The 27,999-nt window shown below is 41.7% G+C and overlaps 2 protein-coding genes across 3 annotated transcripts in view; both read left to right on the plus strand.

Moving 5' to 3' along the window:
- Positions 1-27,999, plus strand: part of FBXO40 (F-box protein 40) — a 277,886-nt gene that overhangs the window by 143,142 nt on the left and 106,745 nt on the right. The gene's annotated exons all lie outside the window — the stretch shown is intronic.
- The window catches only part of CASR (calcium sensing receptor), a 73,154-nt gene that overhangs the window by 39,323 nt on the left and 5,832 nt on the right, over positions 1-27,999 (plus strand). For both annotated transcript variants that reach the window (XM_079321445.1, XM_079321446.1), the window contains exons 4-6: positions 2,706-3,587; positions 24,176-24,406; positions 27,771-27,894. In XM_079321445.1, the coding sequence (XP_079177571.1) occupies positions 2,706-3,587; positions 24,176-24,406; positions 27,771-27,894 (1,237 nt within the window). The remainder of the gene's footprint in view (positions 1-2,705; positions 3,588-24,175; positions 24,407-27,770; positions 27,895-27,999) is intronic.

Below are 27,999 nucleotides of genomic sequence, written 5' to 3' on the forward strand. Positions count from 1 at the left end.
GAGGGGAATGAGTGTCATTGTTATGATAGAAATGTGTCTTGTTAGCACTTTGCAGTTCCCAAATACAAAGGTTACTGAGCAGCCTTAACAACATTTGGTCAACAACAGCATAGTCTAGGAGGACTGGAGTCCTCTAGACTGGTTTAGTCTGTGAATACAGGTATTTCAGGTCAGTCAATGACAGTAGCCAGCTCTGACACCTTAGTTGTGTCGTTACTTCACAGTAGGGACTCTAGTCTGGTCCAGCTCCCACAGAGCCCACTGAAGGCAGAGCATCATCACCAGCTGCTCTTAAGGTCTCTCAGCATCTCTGATCATTCAAGTAGGTGACCTGTAAAGTTGCTGCTTTTGCTGATCAGATGCTGTGGAGGTTTCTTCTGAGGTAACCTGCCTTTCTTTTTGCCTAGGGCATCCAAAATGACATTTGTGAAATCATGTGGATATGCCCTTGTCCTGAGGTCACCTGTGTGGTGTTGTTGTTGTGCCAATTCCTGTGTTGCAGCATCTTTCAATCTGCATTCTGACTCTCCTGGAGTCAGTACCATCATCCATGGTCCCATCCTTTCATTTAAGGGGCTTGTTGATCTGCCAAGACCTTAAGCAAAGGATAAGGCTGGCTTAATGTTGTTGCTTTTGGTTTGAGATTTCTGCACTGAAGTCAGCTTTGGAAAAAGTGTTTGGCCTTAACCATTTAAGTGTTACCTTGTACAGTCTAATGTTTCCCATTCCTCTTCCAAAATTAATAGAGGTGCCAGAGCTCACAAGAGCCCCTATAACAAGATTGTGTCAGAATGTGCTCTCAATTTGTCCTGAGAAATGTATCTTTGCTTCAGCCAGGGCTCCAATTCCCATCTGCACCATGAATGAAGAAGGAAGGATTCTTGATTGCCCTGTGCACAGTAATATATCTTGTTTGTTCTGTCTTTTCAGTCAGACTCCTTTGCAGGAGTCTGAAAAACTGTACATTTGATCTCTGAGCATGGCAAGAATGGTTTAATTAATATGCTATGTGGGTATTGATCAGGCAATTAATTAATAAGCTAATTCTGAAGTGACAAGAGTGGCACTGGAAGCTGGCATGTAATAAATACCCTGATGACATCTTAAGGGGCACTGTTGATTTGCACATCACATTACCAGGTGAACAAGGGCAGCAGAGCAGGGTGGGTGAGTTCAACTGAATGTAAGAGATGTTTGCAGTTCTCAGACTTCCTCTTTAAATAGAGAATGACATTTGTCCTGTGAGGCAGTAGCCTTATCTAGAGGCTGCAGAAAAGGGTAGATGTCAGGAGGTTCAGTTCTGGAACGAAATCTCAGCCAGGTAGTTGAAGCATGACAACTGAAAGCAGGCTTTTAGACTGGTAGATGTTGGGTGGAATTGTCATAGCCATTTATACCAAGGCCATTAGCAAATCCAGGTTTATTAGGCCCTGCATTTCAGCAGGAGTTGGAGGTGTATTTTACAATTAGTGTACAGCTCATTACTCATTCTGTTGACGTAAACACTGAAAATGTTACAACTTCTGTTCTGTTTCTCAGCACCTCACCTCTGTGTCCCCTTACAGCATGTGTGGCAGTGGGACACATTGCATGTTCCTCCTGGCAAAAGTTTGATGCAGTGTGAGTAGCACTGGGCATGAGCCTGTCCAGGAGACAGTGCAGCTCTGGGACAGGACGATTTACTTCTGAGGCCCTTGAAACTGCATTATGAGACCTACTTTATTTCCTTCTTGCAGAAACATTAAACAACAGAGTTTAAAGAGAAGATAAGGTTTTCTGAAAATTTCCACTTTGTACATAATGAACTGTTTGTAGAAGACTTTTTCAAATGGGAGTCAGTCATAAAGAATTCAGATAACAATCTCAAAATGTGTTTTAGAAGTTCTCCAGATCTTTAAACTGTTATTATCTGGGATTTATGGTTTTCTTCTTACTTGTAGGTAGTTCAGATTATATCTTAAGAGCATATGTCACTTATTATGATTAGGAAAATTAACTAGTTCTTGATAGTTTTAGCAAAGGAAATAAAATCCAATTTTAACCATAAAACATGGTGGCTTATGAAGATGGACTGCCCACTGGTTTCTTTGCTGATTCTGGCCAGCAATCAGGAAACACTGCTAAAGTAGCGTTACTATAACACTCTGCAGGATCACAGAAACTGATATACATTCTTCTTATGTGAATTGACAGGGGTTGTATATAAAAGGCACATGGTGCCTGATGGATCATGTTTAAGGATGGGGATGGATTCAAAGGCAAGGAGAGAAAGACAGAGTAGCTTTGGAATGGCAATATCATCCTGCTCTCTCGTGTCTGGTTCAGGACAGAGAAATCATGTGTTTTGTCTTAATTCAGTGCATTGTCCTCATTTATCTAGATGGCACATTCTTTTTATTTCTGGATTTGGAAGAAATCTTTGTCATTCCTCCAATCTAGTGTCCATTTTTCTCTCCCTCAGATCCTTCACCTTGCAGGTGGGCACAGGCTGGCTCCAGCCTCTAAGGTATGAGCAGCTGCTCCTGTGTGAGTGCCTCTGTAGGACAGGCACAGCTAGAAGAATGTGCAAGCCCTTAGAGTGGATCGCCTGCAGACACAGGCTAAGAAAATAAGGCTCCCAGGCTGACAGTGATGCTAAATGAAGGCAATTTATTTCAGGCATTTCACTTTATGGTGTCTTTTGCTTGTTTGCTGTGCTCTGACAGGTCAGCTATGCCTCATCCAGTCGTCTCCTGAGCAATAAGAACCAGTTCAAGTCCTTCCTGCGCACCATCCCCAACGATGAGCACCAGGCCACGGCCATGGCAGACATCATCGAGTACTTTCGCTGGAACTGGGTGGGAACAATCGCGGCTGACGATGACTATGGCCGACCAGGGATTGAAAAATTTCGGGAAGAAGCAGAGGAGAGAGACATCTGCATTGATTTTAGTGAGCTCATCTCCCAGTATTCAGATGAAGAGGAGATCCAGCAGGTGGTAGAGGTCATCCAGAACTCCACAGCAAGAGTAATTGTTGTTTTTTCCAGTGGCCCAGATCTGGAGCCTCTCATCAAAGAGATCGTCAGGAGAAACATCACTGGCAAGATCTGGCTGGCAAGTGAGGCCTGGGCCAGCTCTTCCCTAATAGCCATGCCAGAGTTCTTCCGTGTCATCGGCAGCACCATTGGGTTTGCACTGAAGGCAGGACAGATCCCAGGCTTTCGTGAGTTCCTGCAGAAGGTGCATCCCAAGAAGTCCCCCAACAACGGCTTTGCCAAGGAATTTTGGGAGGAAACATTTAACTGCTATCTCCCTGATGGGTCAAAAAATTCTCCTGCTTCAACTTCCTTCCACAAGGGGCATGAAGAGGGGCTGGGAGCTGGAAATGGAACGTCTGCCTTCCGACCTCCATGCACAGGGGATGAGAACATCACTAGCGTGGAGACGCCGTACCTGGACTACACGCACTTGCGGATATCCTACAACGTGTACTTGGCAGTGTATTCCATCGCACATGCCTTGCAGGATATTTATACCTGTACCCCTGGGAAGGGACTCTTCACCAATGGGTCCTGTGCAGACATAAAGAAGGTGGAGGCATGGCAGGTAAGCCCTTCATTTGTGTGCCTGTGCAATATACCTGCAGAAGGAAAAACAAGCTGTCCCAAATGCCCTTTAGGGTGCCTTTCATAATCCTTGGTCTCAGACACAGCATAGGGCTCCTGGAATGCAGTGTGTGACTGTGTCTGAGGTAGGTGCATGCTCTCATCCCACAGGAAATGTAAGGTAAGTTGGGCTAGGCCTGCAGTGAAAGGGCTTTAAACCAGGTTACATTTTCTTGCATTTGCTGCAGGCCAAAAGTGCACACACAGACAATTACCACAGCCTGGCTGACGCAAGGTAACTTGATCATATATTAAACCTTTCATAAACAAGAGGGCCTGGGGAGAACACATAAACAAAGAAAACAGTTTTTAGAGTTCATTTTCTTTGGCAAGTTTTATATCTTTTGCAATCCCACAGCAATTTTCCATGCAGGCTGTATTTTTTCCCTCACGGTTTTAAGCTTATATAGGATCAAACTAAAGAAGATTGAGTAATGAAGAAAAAATAATGTGTGGCTCTTGGGCAGAAAATAGATAGCTGCTTTGATTTGGCAGTGTTATTTGTGAACTGATGAAATTGTACAAATTACTAAGTCCCATTACCCATTCATTCAATGCATTCTGCCCATTGGCATGTGGATCACATTCTGGCATTTTTTTTCTGCTCCTTCATGAATACTCTCTACCTTACTATATGTTTAATCATGCTATCCAGTATGGTATTCACTTTGTGGTTTTAATATCTACTGCATTCTTAACACAACCAGCATGGACTATCAAATAATGATATGTCAAATACATAGAAAATCCTGTCTGCCTCATTCTGGTTGTCACAAAATGCTTGAGCCAAAACATGCCTGAAATTAGAACTACACAGGTGAATAAATGGAGGATCACCTCCCCATTTGCATGAGTATTTTCTTCTCTTTGGTGCAGTCTTACCAAAACAAAGGCTGTCCTTGCCACAAACTGCAGTTGTCAGGTCACATTTACATGGATACTGCAGTTTGGCTCCTGTCTAGTCTCAGTTAATTGAAAAACATCAATCAGATCAAAGTAAAAGGCTTTGTCTTGGCTCTTATGAGACACTTGCACTGCTCTAGGTGCCTGAATAGGTATATCAAAACCACTTTACTAGGAGCTGATGAGTGCAAAGTTTGACCCTGATTTAAAGAAATCCTGCAATTGCTGGCTATCTCCAAAGTTTCTGTCTTTCAAAGCTATTCCACTTTTCAGGAAAATACTGGCAGAAATGGGCAAGTTACAGACAGATTTAGTTTTCACTGTTGTCAGTAAAAATTATCCAGAATAAATGTAGGTTAATTCATTACTTTATGCCTTGTCAGCTTGGAAAGTAAAGCTGGATATTCATGTCATTGCTATGTAAAATAATGTGTTTGTTAAAGATTCTGTGGTTGGGAAGAATGACCTCTCATTTCTGCATTGCTTGTCGGGTTCTGAAGGATATACACATCAAAATTTAACGCATCTTGCTGATCTAGGCTTTTGGTTATACATACCTGCCCAACAGAAGGGAATCAGCATCAAGAAGGAGTATGTAGAGAATAAGCCCATTGGACAAAAATTGCTACAAAGGAACAGGTTATACTTATAATGGCCACTATCATATGGTGGCTTTCAAGCCTACTTTGTTTCAAAATCAAACCCATGAATAGCAGGTAAATGCCAAATTTGTGTGCACACCTACTTCATACCAGGCATTGCGGCTCATTACCTTCAGGAAGCTTTCCTCAACCCTGGGAGTAATGAGTTCACCTCACAAACATGCAGCCTCCAGCATTTCCGGAGTGGTTTTCTGACAACCACACAGAAGAAAATCTTTCTAGCAAAGTCAATCTCATTTGCAGTGGTACTTCTGCCAGTGTTCACTGCCTGCTCCCTTTCTCACAGTCAGGTCAGTGTTTTCTTGATGGGAAGTGACCCAAGAGAGCAAGGACAGTGTTAGGAGGCTCCCATACCTGTGAGTGGAGGGCAGCTGCTCACAGTGTGCAATTACTGGCTAGGTGCTGTGTGGTACAGATAAGGTGAACCTGCTGAACTTGTGGCTCCATTAGCCTGAGCTCCTGTCCAGAGCACCCTTGCCAGCAGGTTTTTGCTGGAGAGCAAAAACCACTCATTCCACAATTTAATTATGTGCCATTTAATTTTGTTTCCTTTCAATGGCATTATCCTATTAACACGTATGAGTTTTTATTGCTATTTGATAATTGCTAATGTTATGTACTTATAACACAAATAGTTTGGGGGGATGTTCTGTATCATTTGTGGAGGGTGCTTGTGCAGATCCATATATAAACTCAGTATTTTTACCTCAGTGATCAGTTCATTTGAAATGGACAGCCTAGCACAAATCACTGTGAGTTGGTTAAACTGAATGAAGTTCTCCTATTAAGAATTTACATCTATAGTTTAGAAAAGGCTCTAGGTGTGCTTCAGCATGGGGAGTGCAAGATTTTTTTCTTCTAAGGTGAAATATCAAATACTACCAACTTTCATATTTACTTTTTTACAGCTCCTTGTTTAAGAAACCATTTCTCATTTTCTCCACCTGGGTCAGTAATCTGTGACAGATCAAATCCAGTCTTGCTTCCTTTTGTTTTACCAGTGCCTCTGAAGCTGGCTCTGTGCATTCCCAAGTGGAGCTGGGACTGGCTGTCCAGCATGGGCAGCGATTCAGGCACAGGCAGATCTGGCAAGCAGGCAGGACAGCATCCAGGCTGTGTCCAGAGGAACCTGTGCCACTCATTCCACATATAGAGCTGGCCAGGGAATTCAGAATCTTTTATCTAAAAATGGGGCAGCTGGCGCTTCAGAACTCTACAGAAAAAGCAGATTTTATTAGGATGTCTGTGCTGCCCTTATTCTGAGTGATCTGAGCTGTCTTGTTTTAAGAATCTACACTGCTGCAAGGCAGAAGATAATCTAGGTGCACACCTTTGCAAGATGCCTGCAAAGGGCAGACAGTATTGTCTGCATGTGCCATTGTTGTGTCCTGCACAATATTGAACAAGATCAGTTCAATTACTTCTTTTTGCACTGTTCTGTTCAGGTGTCAAAAAGGTGCAGGGCACTCCCAAACAAAATGTATAAATTCTGTCACTTTGGGGCAAGGCAAAATTTTACAAAAATTAAGAATTAAAGTGCATGGGTGCAAACAGAGCAACAGAAAAAATCCTCCTAAAGGTTTCCAATACCTCTGGTTGTCAGAAGACCATGCTCTTCTGCTGTGGGGTTGTGACTTTTTAGGAGATCCTATCAAGTAGAGCTAATTCTGTGTGTTGATTGGTTTGTGTACTTGCCTACCCCAAAAACAGTCTCTTCCATAGGCTACAGAATGGAAATTATAGGGAAAAAAAAGGAAGTTATGGCAAGAGACGGGATACAGGCTGAGAACTGCTGTATTGGTTCTTCCTCTGTCAAAATTCCCCTCATTTTTGGCCTGTTTCTCCATAACTGGTTTTGAAGCCCTTTTTTCTTAATATATTTTCTAATAAGATTTCTCAAGTCCCTCAAGTTCTTTCATTTTCTTAGTCAAATAGCTCATGAGGCTATTTCTGTGGTCACTTCTAGGAAAAAGTCCATCTGTTCTTTTTTCAGGTTCCCTCTGAGCATTTGCAGGAGCCTCTCTGGTGTCTCACTACAAACACTATGTGGCCCTGCAAAAAAATAGGGAGAAAGCTAACAGGGAATCCTAGTCTGTCCTTCAGACCAAATATTTCCTGCTTCGTATTATTACTGTGTGAGAAGATGAAAGACCCATCTTTTACTTTGGACTGAGGTCACTCAGTTTCTGCCCATTCATTTGGATTCTTGATGAGCAGCTGCTGGACCTCTCTTTGTGTCTTACAGTAAAAGCATTGTGATTAAATGGGGAAGACAGGCTCCCAAGGATCTGAGGAGGCAAAGGTGTGCAGTCACAGGGTCATTGAGCAGAGCATCTTTGACTCCCAGACAATTTGCAGGTTGCTGTTACACTGGAGGCTTTGAACTTTGGCATGAGTGGAAAATAAAAGTTCCTCTAGTCGCCAAGGCAAAGCACAGTGCAAGGGCTGAGAAATGAGTCACAGGTTAGAGACATGCTTGTGTGTGTCATTCTGTGCCTGGAAATATGACTGACCTCAGACTCAGTGAAAAGCTGCCATATGCTGCTCCCCAAAATAAAAACAAATACAAATTGGCTTCACCTAGCAACACCTAAAGTCTTTCATTGCACTTGTGCACCTCCCAGCTAACAGTTCCTTCCTCAGTGCCGGTGATAGGCATTGTGAAGAGGTAAAAATGGATTGGTGCCTTCTCCAGCTTTGCATTTAGCCCTGTGTGCCTGGCTGGAAATTGATTGGGCAAGGATTTAAAGAAGTAAATAATGCCTTAGATGACATAGACCTTTGAGCCTAATGACTTATCTAATCAATTTTTGTGTGTATTAAACTAGAGGCCTGTCTGAACATTCAAAACCAGCTGCTTTGTGGAATACAGAATTAAACAGTATCAGAACAGCTATTTGCTATGACTGGTGGAAAAATTAGTCACCTGGGAAGAATCACAAGGAAAACAGAGGAAACTGTTGAATGTCAGGCAACTGCAAAATGTTGCCTACTCTGCATTACAAATGCACTGGAGATATATTTGTTGTGAACAGAAGGCAAGAAGTGTGCCTGTGTTGTGGGAGACAGAATTGAGAGGGACATAGCTTGAGCCACACACAGAAATATGGGGGTCAATAGAGCAAACACAGATATTTACCCACCAGGGCACTAACAGACAATTGCTTATTCATCAGTTTGAAGATAACAACTTGCCATCAGCTGTGAGCATTACCTTAGCAGACAATAGATGGAGTATTATTTAGATGTCTCTACAGCTAAAAGGAAGAAGACTTAACTGGACTCACCAGTGGAAAATGTGCTGCGAAATGATTGCCTTGACAACACTACTAGAAGAAGGGTGAATGAACTACATGCAGCAAATACAACAAATTAATTACTAATTACTAGTAATTATTAATTACTAAGTAAAGAATGGCTGAGATTCTTCTGAATTGGGGTAGTGCACATTGCCTGATAACCAAACCCACGGTATTCTTGTCTGCCCACAAACACATTGAATTTTTCATAAAAGTCACTTTTAATATAGTCATTTATGTGCTGCTTTATAAAAAAGGCTGTATTTGAAAATAAGTTTTTTATATTTATGAAGCTCATTTGTGAAGTATTTCTGGCGGCTGGGGAAAAGTCAGTTTTTCAGCCTATAGTGGGAATTTTAGGGAAGGCTTCATGAAATGCTCACATAATGTCTCTCTGTAGCAACTTCAGATAAAAATTATCCCTTGAATCACCAAGATGTCACCAGTATCTGTTACAAAGACACAATGTGTCTTTGTTGCACAAAAGGATGCAAAATTTCTTCCAGGACTGACCTTTCCTGATACTACTCACAAGTGGACCTTGTGACAAAAGGCACCTTGAGACCTTCCTAAAGGCACTCACAAAGTGGGATGAGGAAACAAGTGGATATATAAAAAAAGTCCATTTATCCCAAGGTAGGGTTGAAGCTAATTTCAAAGGCATGATAATCATTGCATAGTTTATTATTTCATTTCTTTCTGTGAAGTCAACTATCTTCACAAACACTTTACTAACCAGTCACAGAGTTTTATCCCCAAAGTGAACTTTCATCCACTATGAAGGATGGCTGTTGCTCCACACAGAAGTTAGGAGGAATGAGAACAAATTACTTTTTATGATGACCCTTTTGCCTTGTAGAATTATAAGAGTGATCTTCCAACTGGACTAGAAGCAATACTTCACTCTGACAGGATTTTTACCAGTGTCTGTAAGAAGAATGACATGAACGACTGAAGAAATCAAAGTCTTGACATGAGATTTCTGTGTTGTGCAAGACTTACATTGATAGTGGAAATGGAAAAAACAGATTCATGCCAGTAGCCAAGTGGAACATGTGCCCAGATACAGTAACTGAATCCCCTCAAACATTAGTTGACCATTGATGGGACCTATGGCTGTGCTTGCCCACTCTGAATGCCTGAAACACTTGCATGAGTTCAGTTAACAGACTGTGACTATAGGAAACTTTGTGACTATTTTTATTTTCCCATGGATAGTACTTCTTGAATAGATTATAAATAAGTGTTGAACTCACATTTCATGAATTACCATGGTTTTGTTAAAAGAAATGACACCTAGAGTGGAGTATCTGTTGGTTCTCATTCTAACAAAGAGCTTACCCAAGCATTAAGTAATTCATCCTGTAGCTCCGAATAGAAACAAATCTACAGTGAAAGCTGTGACTTTCTTCTGGTCTGGAGAGCAGCATAGTTCTTCAAAGCAGTCTCAGCAGTGCACTGTGCAGGATGCAGTTTCAGACCTCACTGGGGCTTTGCAGAGACTGATCCATAAAGGGCTGTTTGAAGAAAACAACAGCAAAGGGCTGGAAAGGGACACATCTACACAATTGTTTTCTGCACAGCTGGGTAGGGATGGCATTAAACACCTCCCAGGAAAAAAAACAAAACATTTCAGTCAGACTTTGTTTACACAAGACAACATATGTGATTTATACTACTTGATTTATACTGAGCATTTGAACCTTTGTATCCTTCAACAATAGTACATTTACAATAGGACTATTTTTAATATTTATATTAATATTAAACTTTAATTAATAAGAAGAGCCTTATCTTAAGCTGTTAGATACTTCACCATAACAGTTATTATCCAGTATGGTGATGTCCCAAGGGCATTAAAGCATCATTTACTCAGCTAGGACTCCTGCCAGTAGATCCTTCACCCTTAGTACACAGCAACCTGGGCTATTGTATCCAATGGATTTCTCCATATTATATTTGCTGCAAGTGAAAACCAAAGCAATTATGGCATCAAGTCTAGACTAAGTGGCTCTGATTTTTTTCATGCCATGGCTGTAGTTTAAGAGAGGAGTACAAAATACCATCTAGCAGCACTGACAATTAGGTTTCATTGCACCTGTACAATTGCCTTCTTCTGTCCAGAGACCATCTCTCTCCACAAAACCTCAGCAGAAACCTAAAACATGTTTAAATGGAGTCTAAATGCACTTTACAGATGATCATGTGGCTTGAAATACTTTGTATAATTAATTATGTAAAATTATGCCACGTTCAGGAAAGTAAGTAATCTTGATCCAGCTAAAGGCTGCTTCACATCATATGTAAAGCCTAGGTATTTCACTTCTGAAGGGCTGTGTCTGACAGCCAAACTTGTGTTTAGCAAGATTTATTTTCCCCAAAGACATGCTGACTAGTAGACCTTTTTTTTTTAAATTAGTATGATCCATGGCAGGCCACATCTCTTGTCACAGATCATGTCTGATTTCCAGCTGGGATTTACTGACCTTTAGTTTCATTGGTCCATACTTAGGCTTACTTTATTAGATTTAAAAGTCCAGATGAAGTATGCATCATTTTTCTCCATATAATATTTATGCACGTTGGTCAAATTATTCCTCAGTCTTAGCTTGATAATTTGAATAGAGTGGACTCATAAGGTATGTTTTCTGCTTTAGTTCTGTACGTTGTCCATTCACTTATCCCTCTTTTTGGCATGTATTCAGTATTCCTTCAACACACTCAGCACAGCCAGACAGTGAAAAAAAAATCCCACATTTGCATGCTCCTATTATTTCCTCATTTGTAGGAGCACAAGGAACCTGAGCCTTCCATGCCACCACATGCAATGGAAAGGTCACATTTAGTTGCCAGTAATACTTTGCAGCAGGTGGTGCCCTTTCTGTGCCTGGCGTGAATTCCTTACGCCTTGATGCACAAGTCTGAGTTTCTCTGTGTTAAACACAGATGTTTGAAAGCAATCTGAGGGGAAATGCTTTTTCTTGAGTACTATTTATCATTATCTTAATCCGTGAATTTTCTGCAGATATTCTCACCAGTGTGTTTGTAGCTGCTGCCAGGGTACTGATGAACATATTGGAAAACAGTGAGTGGTTTACTGGGGCTGGAGGAATTCCCCATGAATTGATGATCTGTCTCTATTGATATCTGTTGGGCAATTCTTGATCCATGTTATGTGAAGTATAAAGCTCAGTTATTTCACTTCTGAAGGGATATGTCAGTCAACCCAACTTGAATTTAAGAAGATCTGTATTCCTCAAATGTTACTAGGTAATTGCTATGCAGCAATTATGTTTTAGTCCTGTAGTTTTGTATTAATTACTCTCAGCCCTAAACTCTTGTTTTTCATTGTTTTTCCTGTGATTCCTGTCAGGCTAAGCAGTCTTTGGCTTCAGAGGACCTCTTTCTGCCTTTTACAGTATTGTCTTTTCTTGGCAGCTGTTGCAGCCCACCAGAGGCTGACACTGAGCAGAACTTTGGACACAGTGTTGGGAATACATTACACTTGCAGGTGTAGCAGAAAGGTGGATTAGGGTTGCTGTGGAATAAGATTAGATAGCATATTGACTTTGACATTCAAAGCCAGTGGCATTTTTATGTGTATATCATAAACCTACTGTATTAGTGCTCTTTTTATTGCTCATGGACTGCTGTGATGAACTGTCTGGTTCTGTCAGCCTTTAAAATCCAATTTAAATTGCTCAGGCTGCCCTCCAATCTCTCTTTAAGGACTTTCCACCTCAGTTAATGTCACATTATGGCTCCAAAACAAGTGCCCTTGAGATAAGAATGTCTATGATTTTTTTCTGATAGCAAGGGTAATAACACATCATTCATGTAGCTTTCCTTTTCCTCCTTAACTCTCTCTTTAGCATTCCATCCTCTTTAGCTGTCTCTTACAGCCTTAATGTCATGAGGATCTGGCATACACGACACCTTTCAATTTTAATATGTTCAAGGAACTTTTTATACATTGCCCAGTGATTTTTTCTTCTTTGCTCTCCAGGATTTTTTGTGTTCTGCTTTCTGTCAATACAACACCTGTGGTTTTCAGTCTTGTTTGGATATTCTGTGTTGGATTAGTGCTTTTAGAGCCCACCATAATGAATACTGCTATTTGAGCTGTATTTGTATGATGAGGATGGCAACATATCATTACTCTCTAATTAATGAGCTTTTATTTTAATGAGCACAGGCAAATTTCAAATGGCTTTATCATACCTATGGTACAGTCAATCCTTTCCTCTAGCTTGCCCATGGATTTTTTCCATTCTGTGGAGTTCAGAGACCCTCCATCATCACTCTTCTATGTTTGTACACCACTGGAGCAGAGACTAGTCAGAAGACTCCTTGATTTTATATAGCATTATATCCTACCTCTAGGGGTTTTCCATAAACATTGTTTTTTCATTTTGCTACCATGATTTTTGTCCTGATTCCTAGGAACTGAATTAATGCTCACAGAATTTAAGGAGGGGAGAGATGCTGTCCCTTCAGCCATTTCTCCCCAGAAGAAACCTACTGGACTCAGTAGATCAGATTAATTCTGTTTGAGATGGCACTGAATCTGGCTACTCCAGATGCCCTAAGTCCTGATGTTGTTTGTAGGAAGGATTTTTTTGGACTCCAGGGTACTAATACTACACTATCATGCTTTGGGCCATATAAATGTGTTTGGGTACCGTCATACAGCTAGAACTTAATTTAAAACAGAAAAAGTGAAAATTATAGAGGTTAAAAAGTATTCTGTCATCTTTTTTCTACTCTAGAGCTAGTCAAATTCACTAATTGCAGTTAATGGAAACATCACTGCCCAAACCAGCATTTTGACAGACTCAAAATGAATCGTTTCCCCTTTTCCCACTAAAAAAAGGTAATTGCAGTTTAAAAAAGAACTGTCATTTGAAGGTCACACTTTTGAATTTGACTTTAAAAAAATTTCACTTGACAGGATTTCACATGTTTCCTTGTAAATCTTCGGTTACACTGGACAAAATCATTATTTTTTTCCATTGCACACCTATGTGAGGTGCTGTTTACTATCAACTAAGCATTACAAAGCACACGCTCAGGACTGATGCTCTGTGGACAATTGCATTTAGAACTGTAGGTATGCACAAGGCCAGCAGGAGCTGTGGAGAACCTTAGGAAAACAAAATATCTTGGTTCCATCATTACTGCGTCCTACAACCTCCTAAATGATGGTTAAATCAGTCTGGAAAAGCAGCCATGCAATGCCAAGACGTTGCAAGATTATTTCTTGATTCCTTTGGGAACCCCTGTGACTCATCAGACAGGTCTTTCAGAAACATTTCAGAATCAGGTTTGCAAAGGAATTGAGGCATATTCAACCACCTGTAAATACCAAGAGTTCACTCTCACAAAGAAAGGACATAATATATGCATGAGTCCCCATGTCAGCACCAGTGCTGCCCCTCTGCTCAAGGACAGGGCACTGGTCAATGGAAGGGGCAGAGAGGGATCCAGCCTCCATCTGCCTAGGGATCATATCCTGGGCAGAAGCAAAACAGAACCAATTATCAGTTACAATATGGCAATCAGCACATCTTGGCATGTCAGCTGGATGTCCTGTATTTCTCTGGAGACCTGAATAAGGTCAGCTGGCTTTGCAGGGTCAGGGGTCTCTGGTTTTGGGAGGATGTATCACCTCTTTCCCACAAATCCCTATGTGTGCTGTAAACAATTAAATAAGTCCATACTTTCATTTCCCTTGAAATGGAAGACTAATGCCCAAGAGTTATTATCACCACTTCTGAACCTCTCTGATCTTCATTTAATTTCATTCTTCTTTTTTGATCAAATGACTAGAACAAACAGGTTTTTCCAGAGGAGACTTACACTATTGATGCTATATTTTCAGTATCATTTTCTTTCTTACTTTCATATCCTAATATTTTGTTTGCTCTTTCTGCTGTATAGCACATGGAGTGTTTTTACTGAGCTGCCTACAATAATGAACAGGTCTTTGTCTTGAGTGGTTAGTTAATTTTCTTCAGTAAAGATTATGAATACCTTAAATTATTACTTTTATCATATGGCACATATTTTCTGTCATACACATTCAATTGTGTTACCCAATGACCTTCCTAGCTTTACAAGGAAGTAATTTGGTTCTTATCAAACCATAACAACATTGAATATTCTGGAGTTATTCTCAGGCTTTGCACAGCTATTCTTGAGTATTGAATGAATTCTGGCTTTCCTTTTTTTTTTTCAATTTAGAATTTTTGAATTTTTAATTCAATTTCAATGTAGCATTTCACCAGAGCTGGGATGTCCATCCCATCTTGCCAAATTTCCCTAGGAATATTTTCTGTGTACCTCTGGCTGACCATCAATTCTCTTCAACACCAGCCTTCCTTGCAGAGTCTATCTCCTTTTGTTCATCTGCCCTGTTACCAACCTGACAGTTTCAATCCTGGACTACTGCCCAGGCCTTGCACAGTAGGTGCTGACTGGTTTTCATTATTTTGGCATGAAGTGCTCAGTATCCCAACTACACACCAGGCACTCCTTGTGCATGAAGCTGGATGTATGTAACAGGAAGACATCCACTTTTCTGTGAGGTATTTACAGTGAGAATCACAGCTCTCTTCCTGGGTACCTTTCAGCTTCTCCACCAAAGTTACCCTTATAGTGATAAACAGTATTAACAGTCACTTCTTCAGAGCAGTAAACCAATACAAACCAGGCAGCTTAGGTGGAATCTGATCACCAGAACTAGGACCTAAGGGAATGGCCTGAAGCTGTGACAGGGGAGGTTCAGATTAGATATTAAGAAAAGGTTTTTCACCCAGAGGGTCGTTGGGCACTGGAACAGGCTCCACAGGGCAGTGGTCATAGCACCAAGCCTGACAGAGCTCAAGAAGTGTTTGGACAAGGCTCTCAGGCACATGGTGTGGACTTGATGAGTGCCTTCCTTATGGGTCCCTTCCAACACAGAACGTTCTATGATTCTGTGAATGTAGCAAGTGGTGTGAGGCAATGAATCACTTCCTTCACTGGCTGAAGAATTCCATTATCTTCTGGATGGCCTTTGGGAAAAGGTGTGATTAATGGTGTTGGCATATTCTGTCATCTTGGTTTTAAAAACAGCATCAGCACTACATGCTCTCCCTCTTGGCCTGCAAAGGGCAGCAGAGAGGGAGGAGAGGTTATAGAGAAGAAAAGTTCAGCTCCAGCTGGCAAGAAGAATGCTTTGGACAGAAGGGCGAAATTCATCTTGTCCTGCCTCAGGCTTCTGGAAACAGGTATTACTGACACAAGGGGCCAGGGCCAGCACCCTCCTGCCTGCTCAGTTACTATGTGCCAGTACTGCTTGATGCTGTGATGACAGCATTTCCTTCCAGAGAGCCCAAGAGATGGCTCTACAGAAAAAATAGGCAGAACAAGATATTTCAAATTAGAGAATGCAGGAGGAATTGAGGATTTGATACCAATGTATTTTAATAGTTTAGGCTATAACCTATACCAGGTGTACCAGCCGAGCCATTTTTAGCTGGTTTTCAGTCTTTTTGTCAAATGCACTTGAATTTGTCAAAGCTACTGAAACATAAATTATGCTAAATTAAGAAAAAAGAAGCTGAAAAGCAGAATACCAAGATTAGCAGAACCAAGATAAAGGTGAGTGGTGAAGAACTGGACTGTAACCAATCATACTTCCTGCAAAGTGCATGCAGAGCTTGTAGACAAAATAAAGGCACCAATCAAAAAATGCATGATCATGTGAAGAGTAGTTTTAGAATGTATAAGGTATAAGGTACACAATAAAGTGTCTTCTGCATTAATCAGATTGATTTGTCGTTCAGAAGTCTTTCATTCCTGCACAGAGAGTAAAAACTTGTGTTTTGCTGGCCTGTAAACAAAGATTATCACATAGGTAATTGAAAGTGAAACGATAAAAGGAAGAACACCAAAAAACTATTACTTCAGAGAACATTTCTCCTAAAGTATTTTATGAGTGGCTCTTCCAGAACTGTCCTGGGCATATTTCCTCATGATACTTGACCACTGGCAAAATGCAGGTCCTGAGCACCATGACTCCTGGCCTAATGCCATAGCTGGTTTCTCAAGTCCTTCTGCCTGTTACAGGATTATGGAGGCATCTTCTCCATGTGCTTGATGAGAGACCTGAAACAAGAGAGGAGATTGGGCCCTCTGCAATTCAAAGTGAAAGTCAGGGCTTGCCATTTAGAGGACAGTTGCCAGCTTTTCATCTTCATTCACACTGAGCCACGATGTGGTAGTGTTGGCTGCTCTCAGCATGGGCACTCTACTAAACCAAAGAGAAAAATATTTGATACCTATCAGTCCAGAAGTGTTTTATAGGCCTGAAGAGAAATAGGTAGACAGAGATTAAAACTTAAGTGTGGGAAAATGTATGTTAATTGTCAGACAGGATTGCTAGCAACTGTGTGTTAGGAGGGGTATTTGTTTGTCTTCTATGGTGACAGACACCTATAATGTGCCCAGGTTCTCTTCCATTGCAGGACCATTTGACCTAGGGAAGAAACACATCAGAAAGGAACTTCAGAAAGAAGCCAAGGACATTAATCCTTTGACAGTATGGAGACTAGTTAAGGACCTGTCACAGTTCAGACAGAGTAAAGGTTAGCTCATAGCATGCCTGGATATGGACATTTATTTACATTTATTTAAGAATTAACAGGACTACAACTTGTACAGCTTTTAACTGCTTGGTATTTCACACACTCTTCTTTCCCCTCAGTGTTACATCACCAGGTCTCCCCTTCCTGGTAGGAACATGGTGGAGATCTGTCAAGGTGAAAGTTCTCAGTTTGTACTGTGCAGCCCCTCTCAGTTGCCTTTCTCAAGCATTACTGGCCAAGGTTATTGAGCAGTCCCCAACATTTGTCTCCACACATCTCCTTCATCTCCAGGATCTTGCCCTACTTCCAGTGTTTTTCATCTAAACATGATCTTCACCTTCTTGTTTCTAGCCCTGACCCCTAGGTTTTGGTTGCCTCCTGGATGGTGGATCTGTCTCCTATCTTGCTACTGATTGGAGTATTTAGGTCATGCCAGTATTGTTTAGTCCAGCTACTATCAAAATGTACAACTAGTCTTTGGCTTGTGCTTTAGAGGACAGCTCAAAGTTCAGCTTTGGGCATGTATGTACACACAAAATTCTCTGCTATCTGACACCATCCAAAATTTAAAATGGATTTTTTTGCCTGCCACCAGCCTCAGTACTAGTGACAGAAAGTGAGTGTATACTGCAGATCAAGAAAAGGGGGAGGAAGGAAGCTTGCAAGGCAAAACAAAGATATTAGGTGGTGTTTGTCAAAAGGGACACAGCATCCTTCAGATAACTGAGTTATGTCCAGTGAGTAAAATTGGAAAATTCATAAACTCTGGCAGATTAAATGTAAAAATAAAATAAGGCAGGCCAGAAAAGTGAATGTGCAATATCCTGAAATGGGGTAAAAGATCATAAATAGTCTTTTAAACACTTCAGGAGTCGGATTGTCTGTTGAGCCATAGATTATCACTGCAGAAGACAAGGTAAAGCCATGACAGAAGAAAAGTGTGCTCCTCATGGACAAACTTTAGAAGGTTTAGTTATTTATGTAGAACTTTTAGAGGATCTGTATAATTGAACTTACTATAGAAGAAACTGTGGAACACAGGAGAAAAATGAACCTTGATACTTCAGGGCAAGCGAACAATATTTACCCAAGGGATCTGCCAGAGCTCACAGATGAAGTAACTGAATTTTCTGAAAAGGTTCTGGAGGAGATCCAAGGAACTAACAGAGCCTGATTGAGCCCATTATTAGAAATTGGGTTTAACAAAAAATAGGAAGGAAAAATAGAATATACTGAGGAAGAAAGACCATGACTTCTCTAAAGAGAAGCCCTACCTCACAAACCTCCTGAAGTGCTTTGAAGGGTTTGGGATGTGTATGGATAAGGGAACTTCTATTCATAGAGTATGCTCAGGCTTCTTGAAGGCATTTTCTGGTGGTCTGTCAGCAAATTCAGAACTTACATGTGTATTGGTTGAAAAAGAGTCAGCAGAGGATAAAAATAAATTATGAGACCTGACAGCACAAATGAAGTTGATCAAATCTATGGGTGGACTTCTCAGGTCTGTCTGAATAGTAGTCAAAAAAAGCAAATGCACTTCTAAGAATAGTCACAGTGGAAAAGGGACTGAGAGATTAACAGAGTGTCCTGGGGCCACTTTCTCAGCCCTTTGGTGCATCTCACTTCAGTATCATGTGCAAGGCTCAGAATTGATGAAGAAGACTGGGAATATTTGGAGAAGAGTCAGTGAAACAGCTTCTGTAGAAGATGTAGCAACATCAGATAGGGCTCAGCAGCCTGAGAAAGAGGTGTCTGAAGAGAGGTGGTTATAAAGTCCTGAGAGGCATGGAAAAGATGACCAGCAAATGACAGTTCTTTGCCAATATAAACATGAAGGTCATCAAAAGAGATTCGTAGCTGCTCTGTTCCAAGAGAGATGAAGAGGTGCTTGTCTCATAAAATGTGGGTTTCTGTACTGTAGGAGGCTGTGGATGTGAAAAGTTTGCACAGGTGCAGAACACAAATGTGCAACGTCATGGCAGGTTATTGGGTACAAAACCTCCAGCCCAAGGAAGTCACTGAACTGCAAAATGGGTGAGAGTGTTCATAAGTATCACAGCCCCTGTGCTCCTATTGTAGGTATTTGCTGTTGGCACAGTACAACAGGGTCCTGGGCAGGTAAGCTGCCAGCCTGGTATAATACAACTGTATTTATATCACAGCTTTATGATCCCTCCATAAAAGCACATGACTCAGAATATCTATCCTGGATAAAGTATGGGATGCTTCATGGCTAGGAATGGCCTTACCAGGAATAATGGGAGAGTGAACTTGAGGGCAGGTTGCAAGTCCTTTGCAATAATAGGTGTTTTAATTAAAAGCCAGTGCAATTCAACATGAAGTCTGTGACAGAGAGAAAAGAAAAGAAAAAATTACAGAATTATCTGAAGACAGCACCTTGCACAATGCTCTCCCCACAGGCTTCCACCAGGTGATGAGAGTGTATCCAAGCCACAAGGTCAGCACTTCTTTCAAAAACTCTGGTTGCAGGATATGATACACATGCTGTTGGCCTGGCTGAAGCAGGGTCTTTGTCTTGGGTTACAATACAGGATGTGATCAGAAATGTGTATTCTGTCACCATCTGTTGAAGCCAGATGGGCCAGTGATCCTTACCTCCATGGCACATACCATCTGCTAATGGGCCATCTTTAAAACCAGATGGGGCAGTCATCTGTATCTTTTCCACAACCCATCCTCTCTCCAGGAAGATATCATCTGCTACATTAAGTCTCATTGTATGACTGATAAAATTACATCATCCCATTGGGAGATGCTCCAGCCAGGGGGAGGAACCAAACCTTTCCTACCTAGATAAAAACTGAGATTTTGGACACCAAGGTACCTTCTTTCAACTGGATTCCAGAGGAAAGCTGGACCTTTCCAAATCATCCTTGGACCTTCAGAAGAAAGCTGCACCTTCTACAGGGCCATGGCTTCAACTGAACCACATCTGCCACTGCAGGAGGACTGCAGCCACCATTTAATGGGACTGATACCAACACCCTGACTGACAGGGTGTCAGGCTGTATTCTGACTCTGTCAGTGTTTTGGGACTGTTCTGTAATACTGTATTTCTATTATAATTTTCCTAGTAAAGAACTGTTATTCCTAATTCTCATATCTTTGCCTGAAGCCCCTTATTTTAAAATTATAATAATTGGTAGGGAAGGAGTTTACATTCTCCATTTCAAAGAGAAGCTCCTGCCTTTATTGGCAGACACCTGTCATTCAAACCAGGACAGTCTTTTAGGTCTTTGTGGATTGAGTTATGCATGTTTCTATCCTAAGTTACAAAACATATTGACACATTTTTAACTGTAAAATCTTTAGCTAATCATTGATAAACTGGTGCCTATAAAATAGTGCTGTGGTTATTCAGAGTCTACAACTTCCTCTTTCAAAGTTTAGTTCTTATATATTCTTTGTCTGTTTGAATTGTATTTTTACACTGTAGAGAGCAGAACTTGTGAGATACAGAGATATGATCCCGGGACTTTCTTGCTTTTGAAAAAAGGGAACATGTTCTGGTAGTTCATTTTACAAGCTACCCCTCAGAAATTTAGATTTGAAGAAAAACTTCGTGTTTTTTTTTTTTTAAAAAAAAACAAAAACAAAAACAAAAAAAAAAAAAAAAAAAAAAAAAAAAAAAAAAACAAAAAAAAAAAAAAAAAAACCAACCCCAGACTCTGTTATTTCTGTTGTTCCAGTTGCCTCTCATTTGGGATTTTAATCGGGTCATGTGCCTTTTGTGAGTGAACTGATACACATTTTGTACCTGCTAGCTACAGTTGCAGAGCTGAGACTGTTATACTCTGCCTGGGGAAAGACAGCATTAATTGCAGATCAGCGCTTTTATGTAAATTAACTGTGAGATGGACATATCAGGCCATCCTCAGGTGTAGTGTGTGTGTATGACCAAGGGATAGATCCTGTCAAATTAATCCTGCAAAATCCCACTAAAAGCCAGGGGTGTGTATTATTTTTTAAGAAACCTGATGACAGGAGGGAAGGCAAAGGAACAGATGAATTGATATGAATGTTACTAAATTAAACAAACAAAAAATTGCATTCAGAGGATCCAGAAGTTTCTCCACCATTCATCTTGCTGACCTTAAGACCAGTGAGCCTCCTGCTGCTGCAGCTGACCCAGAGAGGCAGGACTTGAACTGAAGAATATTCAATATGGCTTTTGCAAGATTATCTCCTGGTGTGTGTAGCAACTGCAGACCAAACAAGGGCAAGGTCTCACATCTGTACAGGTAACAGTCAACCCAGCAGTGATACTCAGTCAGGATATCCTGGTGTCATTCAGTAGTGCTGCATAAGAGTGCTATACTGAGTTGGAGTGAGGAGAAACATGGCATTAGGCTCAGCATAATGACAAACCTGATTTGGCCATCAAAGCTGCAGCTGTCACTCTGTGGTAGGTGCCAGAGCCTGCAAAGGAATGCAAGCTGCCCTGTTGAGCACCTGCGCTGCTGACAGACAAAGTTTCTGGTAACAAGCAGACCAAGATTAAAGCCCCTGTGCAGATGAGGCCAAAGTGAGGTTAAGCAGTACAGCACACCACTGTGTGTCTGCAGACCTCGTCACCCATTCTGACCTCAGAGCTGCTCCTGCTCTGTTCTCACCGTCCCCTGATGGAGCTGGGCAAGTAGTACCCCTCAGGAATAAGAGGAATGAGAGGGCAGAAGTCTCTGTTTCCTTACCCACAGCAGGCAATGCCCCAGCTCACCTCAGCAAAGTGCCAGCACAGAGCATGTTCTTTCTCTGTGTCCATCAGAGGGTGAGACCTTCCAGGGACAGGTTGTGGTTCTTTGGTGAGATCATTCCATCTGCACACCTTATGGGTGAGCTGGTCTCCAGAAAAGGGCAACAGGGATGAGAAAGACAGAAAAAATCCTGTCTTCTCTGTCTCACCTGTTATTCAAAGACTGAATACTGTGGCAATATTTTGACATCCTTCCATCAACATCATACAAGCTGCAAAGGTATTGTTGGCCACATCATCTGTAGTACTACAATGATTTTTCCAGACTCTATCAGGCTGGCATTGAAACAGGCAGTGGGAGGAGGATATCTGTGGCTCTGGGGATTTTAGCTTGAGATAGGAGGATCCCAAAAGGAAACAGAGAAAAATGAGACAATTTAGCAAAACTGACAGGAATTAATGAAGTGATTCTGTTCCCCTGTCCCTGTGTTTCCAGGTGAAAAGAATTCATCAAAACAACATTGTCTGTTCTGTCTGTGAGGTGAAAAGGGCTCTGCCTGCCTAGACAAATTGATCTAGTTTTGGTTTCTCTTACATTTTGCCATTCAGAGTTGTACATTTGGGCACTCACAGGTGAGAGAGATGCAGAGAGAGGGAGACTGGGCTTACAAGCTGTCACAGGCAGTAGAACCACAGCAGCAACTATGATGCTGGGGTCTAAGGGCAGCTGACAGCCAGGTGCCCTCAGAGTCACCTCATCTTTCCATAAGTAAACTTAGGGAGAAATCTGGTAAGTGCATAAACCAGCAATTATTTTTTGAACAGAACTACAATGTGGATGAATTGTATCATAGTTGCCAGCAAAGGCTTTCTTTCATGCTGAAGATTCTTAGGTCTACTTGTCAGGCTATCTAGATCATGAACTTTAAAACCACAGTTGTCCCTGGGATTAGAGACACACAGCATACTGGCTGAGAGCCAGCTGAACATGAGCCAGCTGTGCCCAGGTAGCCAAGAAGGCCATTGGCACCTGGCCTGTATCAGCAATGCTGTGGCCAGCAAGATCAGGGCAGTGATTGTCCCCCATGTAGGGCCCTGCTGAGCCACACCTCGAGTGCTGTGTCCAGTTCTGGGCCCCTCACTGCAAGAAAGACATGGAGGGGCTGGAGCACATCCAGAGAAGGGCAACACAGCAAGTGAAGGGTCTGGAAAAGAAGTCTGATGAGGAGTGGCTGAGGAAAAGAGGGGCCTGTTTAGCTGGAGAAAAGGAGGTTTAGGGGGCCTTTATCACTCTTTATATATCTCCTCCCTTGTGGCAAGGAGGAGGTTACTCTTTTCTCAGAGGTAACAAATGACATGATGAGAGGAAATGGCCTTAAGTTGTGCCTGAGAAGGTTTAGACTGAATATTAGGAAAAATTCCTTCACTGAAAGGGTAGTCAGGCTTTAGAATAGGCTGTCAAGGAAAGTGGTGAAATCACCATTCCTGGAAGTGTTCAAAAAACATGATGATGGCACCTGGGGACATGGTTTGAATAGAGCAGTGCTCTATTTATATATCATATATATCTTTGAATAGAGCAGTGCTGGGTTAATGGTTGGACTTGATGATCTTGGAGGTATTTTTTAGCCTTAATGATTTTATAATTCTATATGACACTTTAAGGCATGAGGTGAAAATTACAGGAAACAACTCCTGGGAACAGGTAGAACATGTTACTTTCAACTATGCAACCATGAGACAGAAGCAAAAAAATATGGTAAGAAATCTCCAGTTTTGCAATATGGCAAATAAGCTTGATTTGTTGGGGTTTTCTTACTAAAGTACAGGGCTTGGGTTTTTTTCAATCAGAGTCAAAAGTGAGTTGGTTCTCAAGCATTCCTGCTTCTGAGTGATCAGTCATTCAGAGAGCAGAGACACCAGTTGAGAGCATTCATGCAGTGGTTGCAAGAGCAGGGTGAGAGTGGTGCATGGGTGACTGAAACACATGAGAGGCTGCTGTCACTTCCCTGGCCCTAACGAAGAGCTCTGGGCTTGCAGAGGTGACTCAGAGGACCAAAGAGGAATGCTAAATGGATGACGGGATAGCACCAGTAAATGTTACAGATGGGTTGCCAGCCACCCAGAGGGCCACAATACCTTGTGTTGTCTACAAGGCTCTGTGTGTTCGTGTCATAGAAAACCTCCTACTGCTGCGACTAAAACATTTGAAGAGATTAAGGTCTGTATTGAAGTGATCCTTCTCTGTCTCCATAGCTGATGTGTGCTGTGATAGGGTTGTAACACACAGGCATTCATAGTGTTTCTCTGTCTCTCTCTAGGTTCTCAAGCATCTGCGACACTTAAATTTCACCAATAACATGGGGGAGCAAGTGGATTTTGATGAGTTTGGGGACCTGGTAGGAAATTACTCAATAATCAATTGGCATCTCTCTCCGGAGGATGGCTCAGTCGTCTTTGAAGAGGTTGGGCACTACAACGTTTATGCCAAGAAGGGGGAGAGGCTTTTTATCAATGAAAACAAGATCCTATGGGGTGGATTTTCTAAGGAGGTAAGTGCTTAAATCCTCACAGCAATGTTTTGCAGATCCATAAGCTGAAACTTGAACTAGCCCTGCACACTCCTCATATTATGGCTTCATGTCTCATTAAAGGATCCATTCACCTTCTGTATACACAGGCTCCACCATAGTCTTTTACACCCTTCTTATACACTGAAATAAGAGACAATGTCTCCTCCCCTTCTGTACATTTCTTGACCCTAGGTATTAATGTTTTAAATTATGTCTTTTTTTTTCCTGGCCCAAGCAGATAGAGTAGAATTTTATAGCAGTGTTTCAAAAGGGATGAGAAGTTCATTACCCAAGTCTGGTTGTTGACTAAATCAAATTTTCCTGAGCTCAGTAGTTTCATTGCTGAAAAGAGCCATCTCTTTCACTCCCATTATTTCTGTATCAAGAAGTGTCTCTTCTTGCTCTTAGTTATATTTACAACTCTTTCTGCTGGCTTTACCCACTTCCTTACACCCTTGCCTTGAAAACAGAACAAGCCCTGTCAATCTGCCTGGGTTAACTTGGACATGGTGCTCAAATAGTGGAAGATGCTAGCTACCTTTTTTTTTGTATACTCCATGAGAATGCTTCTGCAGCCTCAGAAGTAGTGACCTCAAGATGTATCAATTGACTTCAGTCAGGCCTAAGTCCTTCTCTACTCTCTTGCAAATGTGAAATCTTTTCAGCATAATTGTTGTCACTAGCAGCCAGGCTGTGTCTGACTCACATGATGGAAACCTAATGCAGACATCTCCAGACCAGAGCCAGATGAGCTGCTGTCATAGCTGGCTGCAGCCAGCTAGGCAGAAACTCTGTCACCCAGAGGGAATACTGAGCAGGCATGTGGTTTCTGGTCTGCAAATTGACACACAGAGTAGAGTATTAGCTCAGAAATGTCACTGCCAGGCCCTGCTGCGATGTTTCAATGTCTTAAACCAGCATCTGATTAATGAACAAGGCAACTCACATCCAGGTGATTATTCACATTGGCTGACAGATCAGGTAATGCTTCTGCCTTAGCTACTTACCCAAAACAGTCACAGCATGAGTTCAGCCTTTACTCCAACTTCACTTCTGGTTCAAGTCCAGAGCACTCTGAAGGAGGCATGAATTGCACAGAGCATACTACCAGAGAAATATCGAGCTCAGAGCTTTTCTAAGCCCACTTGGAGTCTCTAAGCACAAGCTACAAGTGGAACTTAAATGCACTTTTCCCAACAGTTATGATTTATTGGTTTTTACTTAAACTGAGTAATTGTGTTCTTTTGGTCTAAATCTTTACAGCAGTGCAATATTTAACTTCATTCTCTGTCCTAAACTATGGATGTTGTTAAAAATGTGACAGGATGTTGCTGAGTGTAATGCCAGGGCATGTAAATTTTGTGCAGTGGAGGGGTTTGCAATCTCTGTGTCTGCTGCAGCCTTTTTTTTTCCAGTATATAGACTTCCAATTTCTTTGAGATGAAAGACCCTGTTCAAAAGGAGTAGCCAGTACTTCACTCACTGTGCCTCTTGTCATGCCTAACAAAAGTTTAAATGTAGGTTTAAATTTTAACATTCAGGAACTTCGGCATTGGGCAGACTTGCAAAAGACTGAGTTAAAGAGTAGGAAAGATAGATAGATTCATTTTGGCAGAACTTGATGAAATTCCCCACAGAATACTTAAGAATTCAGCCAAAGCAATCACAAAAGTACTAGCAATTCATCTTTGAGAAATGTGGAGGACGCATGAAGTCTCAAAGGATCAGAGAGCAATCGTAATACCTGTTTTTAAAGCAGTTATAAAAGAACCAAGGGAATTACACAAAATTGAGTTGAGCTTCAGTAACTTAAAAGACTTGATAAAAAAATTAAACAGTTTATAAACACTTAGAGGATAATAAACTTAAAAGAACAAGCCAACATGTATTTGTCAAGATAAAATCATGCCAAACCAATTTAATTTGCCTCTCTGGAAACTCAGTCAACTTAGTAGATAATGGGGAAGAAGTGTGTGACTTCAGCCAGGCCTTTGATTCAGCTCTGTTCAAAATCACTGGTGGAAGCCTAGGGAAAGACAGCCTAGACTGATGAAGTCCTCTTGATGGATGCACTGCCTGCTCAAAGACTGTCCCAAGGAATAAGCAGCACTGTGTTTATAGCAATAGGCACTAACAGCAGAGAGTGCTTCAAGCTGGGAATGTCTGTCCCATCAATGATGTAATCTTGATGAACACCTTAGGACCAGCATTCCCAAACTGCTTCAGCTGCACTTCAGGCAAAAGAGACTGTGCTCACCTGAGCCACAGAGTGGTCAGCTCTGCACAGCAATTGTCATTAGTGATGACCTTGCTTCCCCTGTGGCTAAGGTTGATGGCTGCACACAGACAACTTCCAAACCATAGCTAGGGCTCATTGCATAAGTGCATCAACACAGGAGGTTCCTGGAGGTCAGCAGGTTGGCAGCACTTGGGTAAACTAGCATCAAACTTCCAAAAAGGTGAATGAAGCCTTCCAAATAGAACAGCCATTAACTATGTATGGATTATGGTACTTTGCTAGCAGTGGAAATTTAGCCGTGTAGGTTTAACTGTCCTGAGATGAGAAAGCTATGTTCTCTGTCAACTCTTTTTCCTTAATTTAGTTGGGGAAATTAAATTTCAGCCTCAGCCTCAGGTCATGACTCTGTGTTACAAAGGCCCAGGCTTCCATTTATCATGCTGAAGTCTTTGTGTCAGTACTTCAGGCATGCAGTGAGTGTGCCCGTGCAACCACTTGCTTCTGGGACACGACAGTGCTCAGGTGAGCTCAGGCACAGTGTAAATGCACAGCTAGCAGGTGATACCATTTACAGCAGCAGAGGTCTGGAAACCTTTGGATCTGTAAAGCACTACTGATTTGCATTTTTAGCTGTTCAGTTTTCTTAAAGAAGAAGTGAGTTTTCAGAAAACCATTTTAATTCCCATAAATTATTAGCAGACAATATGCAATATATCAGATTGGGGATCAGACATCAGGACCCATCATCTCCAAGGCTGACTCAAATTCCTGCCAGTAGAGATTGATTGTCTTTTCTTCTAATCATCAAATGACTGTTTTGGGGTATGTATATCATGGTCACATTCCAGTTTGTGATGCCCACAACACAGTGGAGATTACAAAGATCTCCTGCTCTTCCTTACTCTCCCTTGATGAATTCCTCCAAAGAAATCTCACAGCAGTGGGTTGAGGAAGGACAATTGTGCAAAATGTGGAAGGAAGAGGTGAACATTTGAGACTCTTCATCCAGCACGCCAACCAAGCATTAATACCTTTGGAGGAAGCCAAGGTCTTGCTATAGTGAGGCACTGGCACCATTAACTTTCTCTGGCTCTTTTCTTGCAGGTGCCTTTCTCTAACTGCAGCAGGGACTGCCTGCCTGGCACGAGGAAGGGCATCATCGAGGGGGAGCCCACCTGCTGCTTTGAGTGCGTGGACTGCCCCGACGGGGAGTACAGCGACGAGACAGGTAACGCCCGCAGAGCCACTCCGGGCCCTGTGCTGAAATCACTTCCCTGCAGAGCTGGGCTCGTGCCTGCCATGACAGAAGGCTTCACAGAAAGTCTGAGGGACT

The sequence above is a fragment of the Erithacus rubecula genome (genome assembly GCF_903797595.1).
Source record: "Erithacus rubecula genome assembly, chromosome: 1".
Taxonomy (NCBI): domain Eukaryota; kingdom Metazoa; phylum Chordata; class Aves; order Passeriformes; family Muscicapidae; genus Erithacus; species Erithacus rubecula.